Source organism: Hylobates moloch, unplaced genomic scaffold, assembly GCF_009828535.3.
Source record: "Hylobates moloch isolate HMO894 unplaced genomic scaffold, HMol_V3 SCAFFOLD_15, whole genome shotgun sequence".
NCBI lineage: Eukaryota > Metazoa > Chordata > Mammalia > Primates > Hylobatidae > Hylobates > Hylobates moloch.
The window spans coordinates 97,494,375-97,515,943 of NW_026652290.1; the positions used below are offsets into that span (position 1 = coordinate 97,494,375).

At 55.5% G+C, this 21,569-nt stretch overlaps 3 protein-coding genes across 9 annotated transcripts in view; 2 read left to right on the plus strand and 1 right to left on the minus strand.

Annotated features, from left to right (window-relative positions):
- ATP8B3 (ATPase phospholipid transporting 8B3) overlaps positions 1-8,365 on the plus strand; it is a 31,796-nt gene extending 23,431 nt beyond the window's left edge. Inside the window, exons 14-21 of the mRNA XM_058428135.1 lie at positions 410-509; positions 672-1,038; positions 1,322-1,545; positions 3,237-3,320; positions 4,704-4,943; positions 5,114-5,252; positions 5,491-5,618; positions 7,169-8,365. Coding sequence (XP_058284118.1) covers positions 410-509; positions 672-1,038; positions 1,322-1,545; positions 3,237-3,320; positions 4,704-4,943; positions 5,114-5,252; positions 5,491-5,618; positions 7,169-8,146 — 2,260 coding nt within the window. The 3' untranslated portion in view covers positions 8,147-8,365. The remainder of the gene's footprint in view (positions 1-409; positions 510-671; positions 1,039-1,321; positions 1,546-3,236; positions 3,321-4,703; positions 4,944-5,113; positions 5,253-5,490; positions 5,619-7,168) is intronic.
- The window catches only part of ADAT3 (adenosine deaminase tRNA specific 3), a 147,278-nt gene extending 126,392 nt beyond the window's left edge, over positions 1-20,886 (minus strand). Inside the window, exon 1 of the mRNA XM_058428251.1 lies at positions 20,876-20,886. The gene's annotated coding sequence lies outside the window, so the exon portion shown is untranslated. The remainder of the gene's footprint in view (positions 1-20,875) is intronic.
- Positions 8,654-17,390, plus strand: LOC116483051 (uncharacterized). Of its 7 annotated transcripts, XM_058428258.1 has the most exons (10): positions 8,654-9,369; positions 11,029-11,202; positions 11,552-11,671; positions 13,444-13,796; positions 14,105-14,165; positions 14,261-14,410; positions 15,307-15,440; positions 16,086-16,129; positions 16,239-16,428; positions 16,519-17,388. In XM_058428258.1, the coding sequence occupies exons 3-9, from the start codon at positions 11,662-11,664 to the stop codon at positions 16,405-16,407; spliced, it is 921 nt and encodes a 306-aa protein (XP_058284241.1). In that variant the 5' UTR covers positions 8,654-9,369; positions 11,029-11,202; positions 11,552-11,661; the 3' UTR covers positions 16,408-16,428; positions 16,519-17,388. The 7 variants fall into 7 exon arrangements, with proteins under 7 accessions (XP_058284241.1, XP_058284236.1, XP_058284235.1 ...); XM_058428253.1 differs by having other exon boundaries at positions 13,444-13,752; positions 14,105-14,410; positions 16,239-16,365; positions 16,519-17,390; XM_058428252.1 differs by having other exon boundaries at positions 13,444-13,752; positions 14,105-14,410.
- Positions 20,887-21,569: the final 683 nt, after the last annotated feature.

The following is a 21,569-nucleotide window of genomic DNA, read 5'->3' on the forward strand; positions in this document are numbered from 1 at the left end:
AGAGGGAGGGGAGGAGGAAAGGGGAGGGGAGGAGGGATGGGGAGAGGGGAGGGGGAGGGGCAGGGGTGGGGGAGTGGGCAGTGGAGCCACAGGGAAAGAGAAAGGGAGGGGAGGAGGAAGGGCAGCGGTGGGGGAGTGGGCAGTGGAGGAGAAGGATGAGGGGTAGTGGAGGGGGAGGGGAGGGGCAGTGGAGGGAGATGGCAGGGGAGAGGGAGTGGAGGGAAAGGGGAAGGGAGGAGGGCAGGGGAGGGGAGGAGGGAAGGGGAGGGGAGGAAGAGGGAAAGGGGGAGGAGGAGGGGCAGGGGTGGGGGAGTGGGCAGTGGAAGGGGTGGGAGGGGCAGTGGAGCCCCCGGGAAAGTGGGGAGAAGCCCGCCCCCTCCCCTGCCTCGCTGACCCCTGCGCCCTGCAGCCGCATCCTGGAGACCTACTGGGAAAACAGTAACAACCTTCTAACCAAGAAGTCCCTGTCGCAGGTCAAGCTGGCATTGGTCATTAACGGAGATTTCCTGGTCAGTGTCACTCAGGGTGGACGGCGGGGTCTCAGCGCCAGGGAGGGGCCTGGAGGGGCGGCGGGCTTGGGGTGGGGGCTGCTGGTGAGGCCGAGGGCCCGGCAGGGTCCAGTCTGGACTGGAGGCCACGGCACCTAGCACAGCCCCCTCCCCGCCGGCCAGGACAAGCTGCTGGTGTCCCTGCGGGAGGAGCCTCGCGCCCTGGTGCAGAACGTGAACATGGACAAGGCGTGGCAGGAGCCCGGCCAGTCCAGGAGGGATTTCCTCTACGCCAGGCGCCTGTCCCTGCTGTGCCAGAGGTTCGGGCTCCCGCTGGCCGCGCCGCCGGCCCAGGACTCCGGAGCCCGCCGTAGCTCCGAGGTGCTGCTGGAGCGCGCCTTCGTGGACCTGGCGTCCAAGTGCCAGGCGGTCATCTGCTGCCGCGTGACGCCCAAGCAGAAGGCCCTGATCGTGGCCCTGGTCAAGAAGTACCACCAGGTGGTGACCCTGGCCATCGGGGACGGCGCCAACGACATCAACATGATCAAGAGTGGGTGGCAGCGGCGGGGCTGGGGGTGCCTAGGACGAGTGGGGGGCGGCTGATGGAGGCGGTGGTGGTACTGGAGAGACCTGGGGCAGGTGGGGGCTGATGGAGGCGGTGGTGGTACTGGAGAGACCTGGGGCAGGTGGGGGGTGGCTGATGCGGGCGGCGGTGGGACTGGGGGGACTTGAAGCAGGTTGGGGGGCTGATAAGGGGCAGAATGGTGGGGGGGCATGGGGCAGGCGGGATGGGGGGCGTGCGGGGGTGCTGACCAGCTGCTTGTGCCCCGCAGCCGCGGACGTGGGCGTGGGGCTGGCGGGCCAGGAGGGCATGCAGGCAGTTCAGAACAGCGACTTCGTGCTGGGCCAGTTCTGCTTCCTGCAGCGCCTCCTGCTGGTGCACGGCCACTGGTCCTACGTACGGATCTGCAAGTTCCTGCGCTACTCCTTCTACAAGACTATGGCCAGCATGATGGTGCAGGTCTGGTTCGCGTGCTACAACGGCTTCACCGGGCAGGTGCATCCCCCACCCTGGCTGCCCCATGACCAGGGCCTCTGGGGATGCCGTGCACCTCCCATAGCTGCCAGGAGCAGCAATGGACACACTGAGAACCCTGGGATCCTCGGTGGACAGCGCTTGCCTGAGGCCACATGGCAAGGCTGCGTTAGTACAGGCCTAGAGTCCAGGTGAAGGGAGGTAATGGTCCCTGTCTAGCTCTGTACCCAACACCTTCCAGGATATTTGTTTTGTTTTGTTTTGTTTTGAGACAGAGTCTCACTCTGTCACCCAGGTTGGAGTGCAATGGCACGATCTTGGCTCACTACAGCATCCGCCTCCCAGGTTCAAGTGATTCTCCTGCCTCCACCTCCCTAGTGGCTGGGATTACAGGTGTGCACCATCACGCCTGGCTAATTTTTGTATTTTTAGTAGAGATGGGGTTTCACCGTGTTGGCCAGGCTGGTCTCGATCTCCTGACCTCAGGTGACCTGCCCACTTCGGCCTCCCAAAGTGCTGGGATTACAGCGTGAGCCACCATGTCCGGCACACTCAGAGCTTTCAAGCAAGGGCAGGCACTGCACATGGGCCTCCTCTTCTGGGAGAGTTGAGCGAACAACACCTTGAACCCCAGAGAAGATCCGATTGTGGGAGCTGGGGCTCTGCTCAAGACTCTGAGCGGTATCCCGACAAGGACTAGGAGAGCCCCAGGGCAGTGCTATTCCCTGTGTGTAGGGAAACTGCTGGGAATCAGGTGCCTTGGAGAAGGAATGAGCTCCCATCACTAATACCTGGGCATTTGAGAGGGAGCTTTACAGAAACCCCTTAGTATATCTTGGTTTCTGTTATTATTATTATTATTATCATTTGAGACAGAGTCTTGCCCTGTTGCCCAGGCTGTAGTGCAATGGCACGATCTTGGCTCACTGCAACCTCTGCCTCCCAGGTTCAAGTGATCCTCCTGCCTCAGCCCCTCTAGTGGCTGAGATTACAGGCACCCGCCACCACGCCTGGCTAATTTTTGTATTTTTAGTAGAGACAGGGTTTTGCCATGTTGGCCAGTCTGGTCTCGAACTCCTGACCTCGTGATCTGCCTGCCTCAGCCTCCCAAAGTGCTGGGATTACAGGCATGAGCAATCGCACCCAGCCTTTTTTTTTTTTTTTTTTTTTTTAGACAGAGTTTCACTGTTGTTGCCCAGGCTGGAGTGCAATGGTGTGATCTCGGCTCACTGCAACCTCCGTCTCCTGGGTTCAAGCGATTCTCCTGTCTCAGCCTCCCAAGTAGCTGGGATTACAGGCGCCCACCACCACGCCCAGCTAACTTTTATATTTTTAGTAGAGACGGGGTTTCACTGTGTTGGCCAGGCTGGTCTCGAACTCCTGGCCTCAAGTGATCTGCCCGCCGTGGCATTCCAAAGTGCTGAGATTACAGATGTGAGCCACCGTGCCCAGCCTGTATCCTTTTTTGATGCCATCCAATTAAAACAAAAACTCAGAGGTGCCATTATGAGGGAATTTGATCATGGTTTTCTCCCTCTCTTTATCTTGCCGCCTTTATCAGGCCGCACCTCACCCCACCCCAGTCCCAGCCCCAACCTTGAGTGTAACTCGACTTTCTACCTCACCCAGAACCCTCCCTGGGTGCCTGCTTGGCAGGCTCCTTGGGCGCCTGGAGGCTGACTTGTTCTCCTTGCCCTTCTCCCCCGGCTCAGCCCCTGTACGAAGGATGGTTCCTGGCTCTTTTCAACCTCCTGTACAGCACCCTGCCAGTTCTCTACATTGGGCTCTTTGAGCAGGTGAGCAGGGCAAGGCTGGGTCCTCCTTCCAGGTCTCTGCTCAGCCTCGCCTCCTCTCCTCCGCTCCTTGGGGCAGGGAGGGGGAGCCTGGGAGACCTTCAGGCCATGGGGTGGGGCTCAGGGGGTGCAGTCCAGTACCTCTCCCTGCCCACTGCCATTGACCTTCTCCCACCGGAGTCTACACCCATCCTGGGGTCATCCAGATCCTCCTGTGTGTGGGAGCCCCCACCCCGTGCTGGAGCCCCCGTGCCTCTGTCTACCCATCCGTGCAGTGGGGAGAGGGGATCAGAGCAGATGACTCTGCTAGGTTTGTCATCCCCCAGCTCCAAGAGGCCCTGGCTACGTGATCTGGGGTTGGGAGGGTGGGTCACGTGGAACGTTCCAGGTGATGGAAGTGTCCCACAGCTATGCAATCCAGCACAGAAGCCAGCAGCCGCACGTGCCCAGGGAGGAACGCTTGTGTTGCGGCTTGCGTGACCCAGGGACCGGATTTTACATCTTGTTTCATGTTTGCTAGAATCTTTTTTTTTTTTTTTTGAGACAGGGTCTCGCTCTGTCGCCCAGGCTGGAGTGCAGTGGCACGATCTCAGCTCACTGCAACCTCTGCCTCCGGGGTTCAAGCGATTCTTCTGCCTCAGCCTCCTGAGTAGCTGGGATTACAGGCGTGCACCACTGTGCCCGACTAATTTTTTTATTTTTAGTAGAGACAGGATTTCACCATGTTGGCCAGGCTGGTCTTGAACTCCTGACCTCAGGTGATCCTCCCACCTCATTTCCCCAAGTGCTGGGATTACAGGCGTGAGCCACCGTGCCCGGCCTTGCTGGCATCTTTAACCGTGGTGGAATACAAATCACGTAAACTGCCCTGTCTCAGCCAGACTCATGCGCACAGCTCAGCAGCACCTAGTGCATTCGTGTGGCCAAGGGACCAACCTCCAGAGCTCTTTCCATTTCATTTTATTTTATGCTGTAGACAAGGTCCCATTCTCTCACCCAGGCTGGAGTGCAGTGGTGCGGTCACAGCTCACTGCAGCCTCCACTCCTGAGCTCAAATGATCCTCCTGCCTCAGCCTCCCAAGTAGATGGGATTACGGGTGCCACCACCACACCAGGCTACTTTAAAAGGTTTTTTTTAGAGATGGGGGGGTCTCACTGTGTTGTCCAGGCTGGTCTCAAACTCCTGGCCTTAAGCGATCCTCCCACCTTGACCTCCTAAAGTACTGAGATGACAGGCATGTGCCACCGTGCCTGGCCTTACTTTAATTCACTTAAAGAGCCACACACAGAGAGTGGCCACCCTACTGACCTGCCTGAGGAGGTCCTGATCTCTGGTGGGGGTCCCCTGCCCCCCACCTGATCCCAAGAGCTTCCCCTTGCCCCAAGGACGTGAGCGCAGAGCAGAGCCTGGAGAAGCCGGAGCTGTACGTGGCAGGGCAGAAGGACGAGCTCTTCAACTACTGGGTCTTCGTCCAAGCCATTGCCCACGGCGTGACCACCTCTCTGGTCAACTTCTTCATGACGCTGTGGATCAGCCGCGACACGGCGGGACCCGCCAGCTTCAGCGACCACCAGTCCTTTGCGGTCGTGGTGGCCCTGTCCTGCCTGCTGTCCATCACCATGGAGGTGGGCAAGGTCCTCACCTCCCCGGGGCCTTGGACATGGCCTGTGGAGGCCTCCTCCCCTGGGGACCCCTGCTTTGGGGGCATTGCCAGGTGCCCTTCCTGGACCCCAGGGGCTGGTGTCCTGGTGCACGCCCTGCTGGGCCACGGATTGACCCCACGCTGCCTGTCCAGGTCATTCTTATCATCAGGTACTGGACCGCCCTGTGCGTGGCGACCATCCTCCTCAGCCTTGGTTTCTACGCTGTCATGACTACCACCACCCAGAGCTTCTGGCTCTTCAGAGTATCCCCCAAGACCTTCCCGTTTCTGTGTGAGCCTCCATGGGGAAGTGGGACGGGTGGTCGTGGTGCAGGGGGTGCCCCGATGGAAGAGGTTGCAGGTTGCTCATGACAGTCGTCCGGCAAAGTGTCCTGGGGAAGGGGCTCCTTTATGAAGCAGGCACAAAGGCACCAAGGCGCTCCGTAGCCTGGGGGCATCCTCGGAGCAGGGGGCAGGGAAGGCGGCGCAGCCTCCGAGCAGGCTCTGCTGTGACCCTGCCCTGTCCCCAGACGCCGACCTCAGCGTGCTGTCCTCTCCCTCCGTCCTGCTGGTGGTCCTGCTGAGCGTGTCCATAAACACCGTCCCCGTCCTGGCCCTCCGAGTCATCTTCCCAGCCCTGAAGGAGCTCCGCGCCAAGGTGAGGTGGGCCTGGGCCCGGGGTCCTCACCCGGTACATTCCAGGACCCTGGTTGGGGAGCCATGCAGGGCGTAGGGACTGCAAGGTGTCCCGGCCCCTCTCGGCCCTCCAAGACACTGGGCTGTGGGGAAGGGTGGGTGCAGAGCCCCGGACACGCACCCAGCGCCCACAGGGCCCGATTTCCCAAGAAGGGAGACCTCACTCCCCAGACAACGCAGCAGAGCACGCAAAGGCCGCCCTAGGTTCCAGTGCTGATGCCATCCAGCTCTTAAGGTTTTATTTATTTATTTATTTTTACTTTTTGAGAAGGGTCTTGTGCTGTCACCCAGGCTGGAGTGCAGTGGCACAATCTCGGCTCACTGCAGTCTCGACCTTCCAAGCTCAAAGGATCTTCCCACCTCAGCCTTCCAAGTAGCTGAGACCACGAGCATGCACCACCACGCCCAGCTAATTTTGTAGTTATTTTCTAGAGATGGAGTCTCCTTATGGTGCCCAGGCTGGTTCAAACTCCTGGGCTCACGCAATCCTCCTGCCTTGGCCTCATAACATGTTGGGATTTCAGGCATGAGGCACACTGTGCCTGGCTGACACCATCAGATTCTACCGTGAACGATCTAGGGCTTGGGGGTTGAGATGACGGAAACAACCTTGAAATGGTTTAGGCAAAAGGAGGAAGTTAGAAATAAGAGTCCGTTGACAGATGAGTGGGTCAACACAGCATGCTCCATCTGTGCGATGAAACACGCCTGAGCCGTGAGAAGGAGTGAGGCTCTGACACAGGCCACAGCGTGGATGCACCTTGAGGACATGTGCTCAAGGCCAGGCGCAGCAGCTCACACCTGTAATCTCAGAACTTTGAGAGGCTGAAGCAGGTGGCTTGCTTGAGCCTGGGAGGTTGAGGCTGCAGTGAGCTACGATTTTTGCCACTGTACTCCTATCCGGGCAACAGAGCAAGACCCCACCTCAAAAAAAGAGAGGGGGACTTACTAGCCCATGTAACCAAAATATGCATGGAAAAGCAGGTTGCAGCTGAGATGGCCCCCAGAATTGACTGGAATGGTGTACCTGCCCTGCCATCTCTGTTCTCCCTGCCCAGCTCCTGCCACCTTTACTGCATAGGCTGGACACCTGGCTGTCCCAGGCTCACCTCTCCTGGATTTGCCACCAAAGAGCAGCCAAGGCAGCTGGTGGCTGGTCCAGAGTTGTCTCAGGGAAGGACTCTGATTGGCTGAGCCAGGGTTAAGTCCCAGGGAAGGACTCTGATTGGATGGTCCAGAGTTAAGTCCCAGGGAATAACTCTGATTGGCTGATCCAGGGTTAGTTTCCAGGGCAAGGCCAATTAGTGGGTCTTGAAAACAAAGGACTACAGTCCTCCTTAGAACTCAACACTGGGAGTTGAGGACTCTGATTGGCTCAACTTGGGTAGGGAAGAACCTAGCCAATCAACAGTGGTCAAGGGCTTTGAATCCTGCCTCTCCTACTTGGGGGACCTGAGAGCCATCAGCCAAGCATAGGAGTCTGATTCCCCTGCTCTCCCCTTTGCTTTTCAGGAGGAGAAGGTGGAGGAGGGCCCCAGTGAGGACATTTTCACCGTGGAGCCCCTGCCTCATGTATACTGGGAGTCTCGTGCCCGGCGTTCCAGCTATGCTTTCTCTCACCATGAGGGATACGCAGACCTCATCACTCAGGGCACAATTCTGCGGAGGGGACCAGGGGTCAGCAGTGACATAGCATCTGAATCCCTAGACCCATCTGATAAAGAGGCATCTTCGAGCGCAAAGGAGTCACATTGGCACCTCAGAAAGAAGTCCTTCCTAGGGAAGAAGAAGTGCCAGCCACAGGGGCTGGTGTCCTCCCAGGAAGTACAGCGCCTCCCTACACCTAGCTCATCATTTTCTATGGATAGACAATCCGCTCTTCATTCAGAAAACCAACGTGCCCTCCCCAAATATGTGCTCACCAGCACCAACAGGCTTTCTGGATCTTTCCAAGAGCAATTGCCAAGGGTACAGGAGAGGCCACTGTCACCCAAGCAGAGGCCGCCTTCTCCTGAGAAGTTGCTGTTGACCAAGGAGAGGTCACAGTCTCTTCAGGAGAAACCACCGTTGCACAGAGAAAGCCAGCCGTCATCATCTGAGAGCCAGCCACAGCTTCTGGGGAGCCAGTCATTGCTTTCAGGCCAGCTGACGTTGGAGAGCCAGCCAGACTCCTCAGAGGAGAAGTCAGCATTTTTGAAGCCTTCCACACCGTTCTGGAAGAGCTGGCAAAAGGAGCCCCACACCCCCAAGGAGGGGACGGCGCCACTTCCAGACAAGACCCACAAATCTCAGGTGGAGACTCGGCCACCAAGTCTGGAAGAATCGTCCACGTCCACGAGCGAGCAGCCTATGGAGGTGGAGCCCTGGCCCGCGGAGAGGCAGTCATCATCATCCATGGAGTGGCTGCTGGTGCCCGGGGAGGAGCAGCCATCCTTGCCCCCAGAGGAGCAGTCATTGCCATCTGTGGAGGGGACCAGGGGTCAAAAGTGACACAGCGTCTGAATCCCTAGACCCATCTGATGAAGAGGCATCTTCGAGCCCAGAGGAGTCACATTGGCACCTCAGGAAGAAGTCCTTTCCTGGGGAAGAAGCAGCGCCAGCCAGATCTGCTGCAAGTCAACCAGCATGCAGGGGACCTTCCTCTAAAGACAAGGGCTCTCATGCTTTTCTTTTTCTAATAAACCAGGGTCCATCTGACCCCAGCGCTAATTCAGGCTCACTCTTTCCCCACACTTTTTTTGTGATGGAATATTCCTTCCTGGTTTTTAAAATCAAAGCACTGACCTCTCGTGGTCCAGCCGGGTATTTGCAGGGAAAACTTTTCTTCATACTGCGGTAAGATAATGTGGGTAAAGCTTCATTGCTCTCAAAAGTTGCTTATTAAAAGCTGTGGCTCCCCCACTGCCTGACAGCTGGCCCCTCCCAAGAAAGTTTATAAATTCCCGTTCTGATACCATCTAGCTGCTTCTTCTATCGGGAAGCCCTGGTTTCTCCCATTCAAATAACACCTTCATTCACTGGGGCCTCCGTTCACTTTAGACCCCAGAAAGCAATGAGCAGTGATGTCACAGAAGCAGGTCCTGACAAGGTTTGCATCTTGGGGCTTGGTTGACTCAAAGACGCCAAGCTTTTCTTTCAAAGATGCCAAGCTTTTCTTTCTGACTTTTTTTTTTTTTTTTTTTTGAGTCGGAGTCTCACTCTGTCACCCAGGCTGGAGTGCAGTGGTGCCATCTCGGCTCACGGCAAGCTCCACCTCCTGGTCACGGCATTCTCCTGCCTCAGTCTCCCGAGTAGCTGGGACTACAGGCACCCGCCACCAAGCCTGGCTAATTTTTTGTATTTTTAGTAGAGAGGGGGTTTCACCGTGTTGGCCAGGATGGTCTCCATCTCCTGACCTCATGATCTGCCCGCCTTGGCCTCCCAAAGTGCTGGGATTACAGGCGTGAGCCACCGCACCTGGCCTCTTTCTGATTCTTAACCATTCCCTGTGGGTGGTGGAGTTGTGTGGCTGGTGGAGTTGTGTGGGTGGTGGAGGCTCAGAGCAGGCCACTGGCCCAGGAAGAAGACGGGACTCAGAGCAGAGAGGGGCGAGCTGGGTGGAAGCAAAGTCCGTCTTCCCTGCACTCCGGTCCTCCCTCCCCGGCCTCGAGGTGGACGAGTTCCATTCCCGCCCCCTATCTGCACCCGACCCATCGGCCAACACACACGCCCAGGTGAGTGACTAGAAAATAATTTATTGAAGAAAAACAAATCAACAAACCCAGCACAGCAATGGTTAACAATGACGAGATTTTTTTTTTTTTTTTTTTTAACTTTCAAGCCTGTGGCCCGAGGGTGAAGGTGGAAAAGGGCTTCTCTCCCCCTGTCCCTGGAGGGGAGGGGACTTTGGAGGGTCCAAGTGGTGTCTGCCCTGAAAGCAGCCCTCAGTTCCAGTCTATTCAAAACACTCAAGGCCGAAGGGCTTCCTGGCTCTTCCCTCACCCCCGGCTGAGCTCATTCCACCAAAACCAGCCCCTGCGGGGTCCCACGGCCACTGGGAGGAACCCCAGGAGTCTACTGGCCTGATTTTGCTTAAACCACTTGGGGCAGAGAATGTGAAATGGCCCAAGCTCCGGCTGGTGCAAGGAGCATCCTGGCCCCGTCATCATTTCAGATTTGAGGTCGGCTGAGCCCTCAGCCCCAGGCCCAGCCCTCCAGACCAGGGCTTTCTGCTTTATGGGGTGAGAAGCACCCCGTTTAGCTACCCCGCCCCCCCTACTGGGGCCTGTCCCCGAAAGCGGCCCCTCTCATCTCTCCCCTGCCGCCCTCTCCTCCAGCTTCTGTTCCGAAGCCGGCACATCTGTGCCCCTTTCCACCTCCAGGGGCTATCTGGGGATGGCTCAGGGACATGGCCTCATGGCACAAGAGGAGTCAGAGGCAGAGGACATTGTCCCAGAGTCCCCTTTGATGATTTTGGGGAGTCCTCTGTTCTCTAGGCTCCCAAAGTGGGCTGGGAGGGAGGGGTCTCTGCAGGCGTACGCCCCCTGCCTCCTGGGCTAGACAGACAGGCGGACTCATGCCCAGCCCAGGGAGGGAGGCCGAGGCTATCTGGGTGGAGGTGGGGGGGTGCTGGTGCCTGCTGTTGGGGCCCTCAGGAGGGTCCTTCAGATCTCAGGAAGTTGGGGCGCACCCCTGTCCCCCACCACCCTGGGCGACAAGACAAGAATAGGCTGATTGTCTCTCTCCTCTGAACAAGACACTTGGGAGTTCATGCTAAAGTGAAACCAACCGGGTGATGGGGGGTTGGGGTGGTCTAAGATGTCGATGACACCGGAGCTCCCCCAAGAACCGGGAACTGGGCGGGGGGCGCTCGATGGCTTCCGCCTGGCTGGGGCAGGCAGGTGGCATCTCGGGGCTGGGAGGTGGAGGAGACCCGGGTACTGAGGCTCTGCTCCCACCCCCTCTACCTGGGGCCCCATCCGCCTGTCCTGGCTGTACACAGTTCCTTAGAAAGGAGGAAAGAAACAGTAACGAAAAACCACCGAACAGCACCAGTCAGGCACCAGACACACAGATGAGACACGGAACCGGGCCACGCCCCCCGCCCCCCACCCCGACCACTTTATTACAATTAGCGTCAAGAAAGAGTACATTAGTCATGCACCAACTCAAATTCCATTTTGTCTTTTTTTTTTGCATTTTTCTTCCTTTTTTTTCTTAAATTACATTTGAACACATAACACAGAGAATAATAAATACTCTTATAAGACATGACTCCAGAAAACAAGAAACAGAACAAGCCAGAGAACAGAAAAGTATACCTCTGCCTCTCTCTCTCCCTTTCTCTCTCCCTCTCTCTCTCTTGCTCTCTCTCTCTCCCTGTCTTTCCAAAGGACTCGTTTAAATAAGAAATCTGTAAACGCCACTGGTCCTTTCTGCCGCAGTCTCTCTCGCGATCACGCTGCCTCTGACTTTCCCTCTGGTCTCCAGCCCTGACATTCAATGCGTCTCCCACGGAACTCGTCAAAGAAACGACATGCCATCGTCTGCAGAATTATAATTTAACGGTATAAAGCTTCAAGTCACGTATTCCAAAAACTAGCTAAGGATTTTTTTTAATCACATAAACTATACATTAAATATTTTGAGGTATTTCAGAGAAAATTGTCAAAGGCTCGAAGGAATTGTGCTGGAGGTGTTGTTCCCTGCATGGAGAACGGATGCTCTTTGTTTTTTTTTTTTTTTTTTGTGTGAGGGAGTCTCGCTCTGTCGCCCAGGCTGGAGTGCAGTGGCGCGATCTCGGCTCACTGCAACCTCCGCCTCCCGGGTTCACTCCTTTCTCCTGCCTCAGCCTCTCCGAGTAGCTGGGACTACAGGCGCCCGCCACCACGCCCGGCTAATTTTTTGTATTTTTAGTAGAGACGGGGTTTCACCGTGGTCTCGATCTCCTGACCTCGTGATCCGCCCGCCTCGGCCTCCCAAAGTGCTGGGATTACAAGCGTGAGCTACCGCGCTCGGCCTAACGGATGCTCTTTGGTATGTGACAGCCAAGTGGGCATGGAGGGGCGGCAGGAGAGGGCCCGAGGGGCAGGAGGGGCAGGTTGGGGATAGAGCCTTCTGTGGGGGTCTGGCCAAGTTTGGGGTGGGGTCCGGAAACAGGTGTGTGTGTGTGTGTGTGTGTGTGTGTGTGTGTGTATGTGAGAGAGAGAGAGAGAGAGATATGAAGATATCTGAAAAGGACCTAGGAGTCCTGGGCCACTTTATTTTTTTTGTAGAGGTGGGGTCTTGCTGTGTTGCCCAGGCTGGTCCCAAACTCCTAGCCTCAAGCAATCCTCCTGTCTCAGCCTCCCAAAGTGCTGCTGGGCCACTTCTGTGACCAAGAGGCTTGACCCGATCTGACCACAGTTCAGCATAGCTAAAACGTTCCACAACCAGAACGATCCCAAGCCAAGTCCTAAATTTCCAGCAGGGGACAAAACCGGAGGCCCCCTAGCGTCTTACCCTTGGGGCCTTGAAGGCCAAGCAGAGGGCATCTAGGAGACCCAGCTCCCCGCAGGCCCGTGCCTGAGGCCCAGGCATTGATTTTCTAAGAAGCTCACTGGCCCAGGGCTGCAGCGTGATTCTCTTGGATCAGAAGAATTTTATTGCCTTTGAGAGCCTCTTCCTCCACTAAATATCTATCTACTTGTAATCCTAGCACTTTTGGAGGCCGAGGCAGGAGGACCCTTTGGGGCCAGGAGTTCGAGACCAGCCTGGGCAACATAGCGAGACCCCATCTCTACAAGAAATCCCTTAAAAAATTAACTGGGCATGGTGGTGCGTGCTTGTGGCCCCAGCTACTGGGAGGCTGAGGCAGGAGGATCACTTGAGCCCAGGTGGTCGAGGCTGCAGTGAGCTACGATTGCACCACTGCACTCCAGCCTGGGTAACAGAGCAAAACCCTGTTTCTAAAAAAGAAATTTAAAACATTGTATATCTATCGCCTACCTCGGTATAAAGACAAATAATGTGGTATGTTGAATAGGCTGCATCTTCTTGGACCTAAAGCTTTTTTTTTTTTGAGATGGAGTTTTGCTCTCGTTGCCCAGGCTAGAGTGTAGTGGCACAATCTCGGCTCACTGCAATCTCTGCCTTCCAGTTGCAAGAGATTCTCCTGCCTCAGCCTCCCAAGTAGCTGGGATTACAGGTGCCCGCCACCACGCCCAGCTAATTTTTTTGTATTTTTAGTAGAGACAGGGTTTCACCGTGTTGGTCAGGCTGGTCTCGAACTGCTGACCTTGTGATCCACCCGCCTCGGCCTCCCAAAATGCTGGGATTACAGGCGTGAGCCACCGCGCCCGGCAAGACCTAAAACTTTTTAAGAAGAAATTAAAACGTGGGCCCCGGACCTGCTGGGCCCATAGGTTACGTCAGTCCGGCCTGGAGTGGACAGGACAGCTTAGGTTCATCCATCAGGAACTTAGGGGTGAGGACAGGAGAGAAATTGAGGCCCAGGTTTTAGTGGGAGGTGGGAGATACTGAGTTGCTGGCACCCAGTGACACCACAGAAAAACAGGAGCCAGTGTGTGTGCATGTGTATCTGCATGTGTGTGTCTGCGTGTGTGCGCCTGCATGAGTGTCTCTGCATGTGTGCCTGTGTGCCTGCGTGTCTTTGCGGGTGTGTGCGCGTGTGTGTGTGCATGTGTCTGCATGTGAGTGCCTGCATGTGTGTGTCTGTGTGTTGTCTGCATGTGTGTGTCTGCATGTGTGTCTGGGGGGCGGGGAGAGGTGAGGTGCTGAGCAGGAATGGGGACCCTTTCTTCTATTAGGAACCCCCCAACACCCAAATGTTCTAGAAGCATCACTAAGATCCGGTCGCTTGGAAAGCTGGGAGCAGAGCAAGTCGATAAGGACAAGAGAACACTCCATACACGTGTTTGGTTCAAGAAGAAGGCACTCATCGACCTCACGATCCTCTCCCTCCCTCTCTCCCGGTCTCTCTCTCTCTCTCTTTCTCTCTCTCTCTCTCTTTCGCTCTCAGGTTCGGGAAGGGGTGGCACCCGGCAGGCGGGGCCCCGAGCCGGGTCCCAGGCCAGGGAATCCTGTCATCCAGCACAAATCCTTGGGAGAAATCTTTGGTATCAGGCGTGATTTTCCAATCACAGACATGAGCTTGAGTGAGGTAGCCTTTACCTGGGGGAGGGGAGGGGCATTTCACTAGAAATGTCTTTTGCATTTTCAAGGGAGGTGGGCGGGCCGCCTCCTCCCTGGGAGGCAGCCGATGGGTGGGGGGATTTCAGGGAGGGGGTTCCTTCCGGCCTCGGATCTTGAACCCCCGGAGGAGGCGGGCTCCTGGGATCCCGCGGCCGGCCAGCTTCGGAGGTCACCCAGACCAGATGAGAGGAGCGGGGGAGGGCGCGGGGTGGCGGGGGGCGCTCATCTTCATTTCCGACCCTTCCCATTTGTAAATTTTTTTGGCAAAAAATGGAGCAAGCGGATTCCACCTTCTTCGGCGTCTTCTCTCTCTGGCGAGAGTGGAAACCAACACCAGGTTCAACCCCGCTGCCCCCTGCAAGCCCAGTTCAGCCCCCGACGCGGGCGGAAAGGGGGGCGGTGAATTCCAGAAGGTTCCACGCTTCCACGCAGGAAGCGTCTCGTCGGGCCCGTGCAGAGGGGCTCCTCCGGGCGGCCCCAGCGGCGCCTTCTCCGTCCGGGTCCCCTTCTCCTGGGAGCCTGGGCGTGGTCTCCCGTGTCCGGAGCTGCGTCCTTCCCTGCGCTCCACGAAGGTGCCTAAAGGTAAAGTGAACTCAACAGACGGGGCGGGGCGGGGGCGTCTGGAATTTACCCGCATGTGGGAGCCCCCCGTCCTCTGCGGCCTGGGATGGGGTGGGAAGGGTGCTCGCCCGTGGGTGCTGGGCGCCCGCCGCAGGCCCCTCCCCAGACTTTAAGGCAGGCGATTCTTGGCACGAGGAATCCTGGCCGCTGAGAGGGGCAGCTCAGTTCTCGGCCGCAGCGGCCGTCCTGCCAGCGGGTGGGGTTGGTTTTGGGGAGGGTGGGGGGCCGTAAGGATCCGGCTTGATGTGGGTTTTTGGCGACTTTGGAAAAGGCTGAGGTCTCTGGGGAGGGGGCCGGGGCGGGTGGGGAGGAAGGAAGGTTTCTCCTACCTCCCTCGGTGGGGCAGGGGATCTGACGGAGGAGGGGTTATTCTTTAAAATTCCTTTTTTAAATACCCGGTTTATATTTCTAGTATGTGCTTCTTGACCCGCTTTAGGGGACAACACAGTGAGCCCCGGTTTTTCTGGAGGCCCTCTGGGCGTCCTGAATGGAGAGGGGGCTGGGAAACCCCTTTCTGTCACTCCCTCCCTCCAGGGGGGTGGAGGGCTTCCTTTGGCCTGGAGGGAGTGGGCATGGAGGGAGGAGGGGGGCCCTTTTTGTGCACTTGGGCTGGGGGGTGTGCTGCTTCCCCCTCCCCGGGTCTAGGGGGCCCGGATAGCACCCCCTCCAGGTGCCCCCCTGGGGGCGGGTCTCCGGGCCGGCAGGATGAGGGGAGGAGACGTGGGGGCACAGCGCCCAGGCCGTGGAGGCAGGGAGGGCGCGGGGCCGGGGCGCCTCAGGCCTTGGAGAAAGTGGCCGTGGCGCCGGCGGGGCCCCCGGGGGCCGTGCTGGGCTCCTCAGCCCAGCGGTTCATGCAGCGGCGCCGCGCGTTCATGAAGAAGTTGCTGACGGTGTTGAGCTCCAAGCCGAGCTGCTGCGAGATGGTGACCTGCATCTCCTTGGACGGCCGCTTATTCTCCTTGAAGATGGCGATCAGCGTGCGTCGCTGCAGGTCGGTGAACACCAGGCGCTGCTTCTTGGGCTGCAGCGCGCGCTCCTTCTGCTGCTCCTGTTCCTTGCGCTTGCAGGCTGCGGGCGGGCGGGCGAGCGGGACACAGCGCCGCCGTGTGGCCGGCCGGGGAGAGGCAGGCGGCGCACGCCGCCGGGAGGATGAGGAGGAGGCGAGAAGGGACGCGTTGGGGAAAGGCGGATGCACATAAGGACCCAGGGAGAGCCCAGAAGCAACAAGAATGCAGGGAGAGGCGGAGGGGGAGACAGCCGGGAACACAGGGACGCACGGAGACAGAGACAGAGACAGAGACAGAGACAGAGACAGAGACAGGGAAACAGCAAGGTCAACAGGGAGACAACAGGAAAGTCCAGGATGCACCCAGAGGGCGGTGGAGACAGAATGGAAGGCGAGGACAGGCAGGGAAAGCAGATGCGGTGGGGGTGGGGGGAGGACAAAGAAGGGGACACAGTGTGAGTGCCCCTCTGCAGGCACGGCTACCACCCCCTCCAGCCCCCTTCTCCATGGAGCCCACTCAGGCACCCCCCAAGCCTCATACCCCGCAAAACCCCGTCCTCCCCTCAAACGCTCCCGACCTAAAAGACCACAGAAATTGATATTGGTAACTTTCTCTTCTCCTTTCTGCAGCCCCAACCTGGGGGTGTTGGGGAAATGACATGGAAACTGCACATGTGAGTTTGTGGCTCAGTGGAGACTTGGGTGAAATAACTGGTTAATTACTAGGTCCTGGGGTGCATCACAAAACCCAGAAGCCTTCCCCAGAATTGATGAGCCACCCAGGGCCTTTCCTTTCTTTCTTTTCTTTTTTTTTGGGAGGGGAAGTCTTGCTATGTTGCCCAGCCTGGTCTCGAACTCCTGGCCTCAAGTGATCCTCTGGCCTCAGCCTCCCAAAGCACTGGGATTACAGGTGTGTGCCATGGCAACTGACTCTGACAACCAAGCTCTATGAATGAACAGCAGCGACACTCCTGTAAGGCCTGATACCGTTAGGGACCCTGTGAGTCCACAGCCCAATTCTGACATCTGAAGCCCTGCCTCCTGCCCCTGTCCTTATCCACAGGCTGAGACCACCCAGACTTGGCCTCCCTCGAGCATCCAGTGAACCCTCTGGAGCACAGAACATCTAAGGAAGAAGACTTTGGAGGAGGAGGGGAGAGTGCAGGGACCACCTCTTCCTCACCCAGATGAGCAGGTCACCCTTCCTCTTGGTCAGCCCGCACAGATCGGGGAGAGGGCTGAAGGAGGCTGCCCCATGGCCTGCAGACCAGACACTTGCAAAGGGGAGAAAAGCAAAGGCACGGGGTGATGCAGCAGGGCTGAAGCCGAGTCCTGCTTTTCCTGCTCCAGCAGCAAAGTGGACCCCTCCCGTCAATGCAGTGGGTGTCAGTGGGTACAAAACACAGGCTTCCCCACCTAGGAGCTGGGCCACAAGTCAGATGGGCTCATTTGTGGCATCAGCTTGAAACTCCATCAGAATCTCAATTTCTCTCCTGCATCCAGACTGGGACTATAGTGCTGGAGAGGCTGTCCTGCCCTTGTCTCCATCCCGGAGTTCCAGCTACTCTGTGACCCCCAGAAGTGGCCGGTGGTGCAGGTTGTACTAGTGGGTCTCTGCTCCCAGTCTCTTCTCTGTGCCAGCCGTGGTGGCCTACTGGGATGGCACAGAGAGCTTTTCTTTCGGTTGCAGAACAGCCTGGAACATGACATGCTAGATCAATGTCCATACACGTCCACAGAAATAAATGAATGTTCCCTCTGCCGTGACTCATGTCTCGGGGACAACAGGTTCACCCGTCTAGGGTGTGAGCTGACACACACTTCACTCCCTGTGACCTGGAATGTGTGGGGCTTCTAACTGCGGTTTCAGGTTTTACGATTAAATGCAAGTGATGCCTGTGGGTTACTGCACATTTTAGGAAAGCGTCTAACATGAAAAAGAGAGGGAGAGAGAGAGGGAGGGAGGGGGGGGGACAACAATGGAGAAAAATGGTTTGGTGGGGGAGGAATAAACTCAGAAGGAACCGACAAGGCGGGCAAAGCTATAATTAATATTCCCAGAGGGGTAAGAGAAAAAATATCATATCCATGAAACAAGTACAGCATGCTGTTAAGTAAAAGCGGCCATTAGAGAGTGAGGAAATGCTCTTGAACTGTGAATCTATAACAGCCAGAGTAAAATAATTCCATGTAAAGGCTGGAAGATAAAGTTAAGCAGATATCGGCCGGGCGCAGTGGCTCACACCTGTAATCCCAGCACTTTGGGAGGCTGAGGCAGGCGGATCCCAAGGTCAGGAGATCGAGACCATCCTGGCTAACACGGTGAAACCCTGTCTCTAAAAAAAAAAAAAAAAAAATTAGCTGGGCATGGTGGTGCATGCCTGTAATCCCAGCTACTCGGGAGGCTGAGGCAAGAGAATTGCTTGAACCTGGGAGGCAGAGGTTGTGGTGAGCCAAGATCGTGCCTTTGCACTTCAGCCTGGGCAACGAGCGAAACTCCATCTCAAAAAAAAAAAAAAAAAAAAAAAGAGTTAAGCAGATATCCCAGAAAATGGAACACAAGCAGCTGCAAAGATGGGAAATGAAAGAGAATAAAAAGTTAGAGGATGAATTAAGATGAAGCAGGGTTGTCACCTGATCAAGAGACAGTTCAAAAATAGAGGAAGAGATGATCAAATAATGAAAAGACAACTAGTGTTGAAAGATGAGTTTCCAGTTTAAAGGTGGTCAGGTGCAGTGGCTCATGCCTGTAATCTCAGCATTTTGGGAGGCTGAGGCAGGAGGATCACTTGAGGCTGGGGGTTCAAGGGTACAGTGACCATGGTCTCACCACTGCACTCCAGCCTGGGTGACAGAGTAAGACTCTCTTAAAATAATTTTTAAAAATAAATAGGCCCACCGGGCATGGTGGCTCATTCCTGTAATCCCAGCACTTTGGGAGGCTGAGGTAGGTGGATCACTTGAGGTCAGGAGTTCGAGACCAGCCTGGCCAACATGATGAAACCCTGTCCCTACAAAAAATTAAAAAAAAATTAGCTGAGTTTGGTGGTAGACGCTTGTAATCCCAGCTACTGGGGAGGCTGAGGCAGGAGAGTCGCTTGAACCCAGTAAGCAGAGGTGTGAACCGAGATCACACCACTCACTCCAGCCTGGGCACAGAGCAAGACTCCATCTCAAAAATAAATAAATAAATAAATAAATAAATAAATAAATAAATAGGCTGGATGAAGTGGCTCATGCCTCTAATCCCAGCACTTTGGGAAGCCGAGGTGGGAGGATCACTTGAGCCCAAGAGGTTGAGAGCAGCTTGGACAATATAGCAAGACCCCATTGCTACAAAAAATTTAAAATTAGCCAGGCATGGTGACTCACACCTGTGGTCCCAGTTATTCAGGATGCTGAGGTAGGAGGATCATTTGAGCCCAGGAGGTCAAGGCTGCAGTGAGTTATGATCATGATACTGCACTCCAGCCTGGATGACAGAGCGAGACCCCAGCTCTAAAAAACTAGGGGTGGGACATCAAGTCCCCAGCTTGATGAATGAAAAAGACAGTCAAGGCTCATTGTGAAATTTCAGAGCACCAAGAATAAAGAGAAAATCCTAAAAAGCGTCTAGAGGAAAGCCAGATGTCGTGCGAAGGATCAAGAATCCAAGCAGCTTTGGGTGTGCAAAAACTAGCAGACAACGGAGCAAGGCTTTCAAAATTCCAAGGAAAAGTTATTTTCAGCTAGAATTGCTAAATACCAAAAGACCAAACATAAAGGTGCAATAAAGATATAATCAGATGTTCGAGGACTCCAAAACTTGACTTCCCACATACCCTTTCTCAGAAAGCTACTGGAGGATGTGTTCCATTCAAACGAGGAGGTAAATCAAAAAAGGATGGTGTGGGATTCAGAAAATGTGATCCAACCTAGCTGAAAGAGAAAAGGGGTCCTCCAAATGAGGACGAGGAGGACCCTGGAAGACAGCTAGACAAAAGGACCCAGGGTATGGAGGGCAGCCCCACCCAGATCAGAGATGACCTAATATGTGTGGAAAGTCCTATTGAGTTGGTTTTAAATTTTGTTGGGGAGCATGGGAAGAATTTTTGTTTGGCAGCTATCAACTCCTGGAAAACCAAAGAGTTGTACAGGAAAGGAAATGCAGTCCTAGTACTCTACATGGCTCAGCTGTGGACAATGTTTGCCAAAAGCATAACAATGTTAATTACTAAATGTTAATTTAGGCAACAGACTGTATTTGTAATTATATTGAGAGACTGACAGAGAGGGAGGGTATGGGTATGAATCTGGAAAGATGGCAAAGGAAAACCTGAAGGGTGAACGGTGTACCAGGGAGACTTTTATGTGTGAAAAGAGAGACAAGAACCTATGTTTATATTTTATCTGCATAAAGAAACATGGAAGGAAATGCAAAAAAACTGAATTCACCTCTCACCTCTTTGGCACTCGGCCACCCTGTGAGGATTATAGGAGAGGACCCAGTCCTCCATTCTTTCAAAGGGAAAGCTGAGTCAAAACTCAACTGGGGCCTTGAAATTCCAAGGGAGGCCCTTCTCGCTCACCTGTTGTAATGTTCATTCACTCACTCATTCATTCATTCCGTTAGCAATTTACTCACAAATTTATCCTACATTTACAGTAGGGACAGAAATACAAATGCTCCTCAGAAAGCTCACAAGATGTTTGTGTCAACAGCTTTACATGTATCTGGTCACTCAATTCTTAACAATAATTCTTGTTTTGTTTTGAGACAGGGTCTTGCTCTGTCGCCCAGGCTGGAGTGCAGTGGTACAATCACGACTCACTGCAGCCTTGAACTCCTGGGCTCAAGCAATCCTTCCACCTCAGCCTCCCAAGTAGGTGGGACCATGGGTGCACACCACCACATCGGGCTAATTTAAAAAAAAACAAAAAACAAAAAAATACACAAACATATATATATGTTTTTTTTGTTTGTTTGTAGAAATGTGGTCTCACTATGTTGTCCAGGCTGGTCTCTAACTCCTGGGTTCAAACAATCCTCTAGCTTCGGCTTCCCAAAGTGCTGGGGTTACAGGCGTGAATCACAGTACCCAGCCTCAATCCTTACAATAATTCTACAAGGCAAGAGGTTTTCTCCTAATTTACTCAGAGAATGTGAGCCACCCTCAAGCTTGCCCAGCCAGTCCCAATAGGGCAGCCCAGAAAACAGAGTCCACTGGCCTAGATGGGGGAGGGAGGTAGGATGCATACAGTCCCTTTCCCACCCCACCTCCCAGGCTTCAATCTGGTGCTTAATGGGGACCCCAGAGGCAGAGGCTGGGGGAGGGGCCGGGCCAGGCAGAGTCTGAAAAAACTTCTCGTTTTGTCGATCGCAGCAAAAAGAGGCTCTGCTGCCCCCCTTCCCGGCGTTCAATCTAATTACAGCTCCTCACAGCCCAGATCGATCCAGTCGGAGTTGTTTACCGCGAGCAGCTTTGTCATCGCTCCCATCCCCCACGGCCGCCGACAGAGGTGTGAGTTGGAGTAGGGGGGCCTCTTGGACGCCCCCTCCGTGCGTCCCCTACCCATCACCATCGCCACCTGACCCCCGCCAGCACCCCACCCGATATCAGGTTCACCCCCACGCTAGTCCTAAAGACCACCCCTGTGCCAACCCCAGAGTCCATGGTGGTTATGGACCCCTTGTGCAGAAGTGAAAACTGAGGCTTGGAGAGAAGGACTGACGGGGCTCAGAGTGGGGACGGGGGTGAAGCCCTGGACTTGGCCCTGGTACCAACCACCAGCCTCATGCTGCCAGGGCCCACCATTGCCACCTCTGCCACGCGACCTCCACCAGCCTCCAATGCGGCCTCCACCTCTGTCCTCTCCTCCACCATCACTCCTGCACCACCAATGTCAGTCCTATCCCTTCACACCCTCCATATCACCTCCAACTCCAGCACCTCCTCCTCCACCACAATCTCCAGCACCTCCACCTCCTCCTCCATCACCTCTTCCTGCACCACCTCCACCTCCATCATCTCCACCTCCAGCACCTCCTCCTCCATCACCTCTTCCTTCACCACCTCCACCTCCACCTCCATCACCTCCACCTCCAGCACCTCCTCCTCCATCACCTCCACCTCC

What these genes read in the sequence shown, in the direction of transcription:
- LOC116483051 (XM_058428253.1), top strand. An exon ending in ATCAGCGTGCGTCGCTGCAG is followed by an intron (nt 15,441 to 16,085) that starts GTCGGTGAACAC and finishes TCCTTTCTGCAG; the next exon opens with CCCCAACCTGGGGGTGTTGG. An exon ending in CCAAAGCACTGGGATTACAG is followed by an intron (nt 16,366 to 16,518) that starts GTGTGTGCCATG and finishes CCTTATCCACAG; the next exon opens with GCTGAGACCACCCAGACTTG.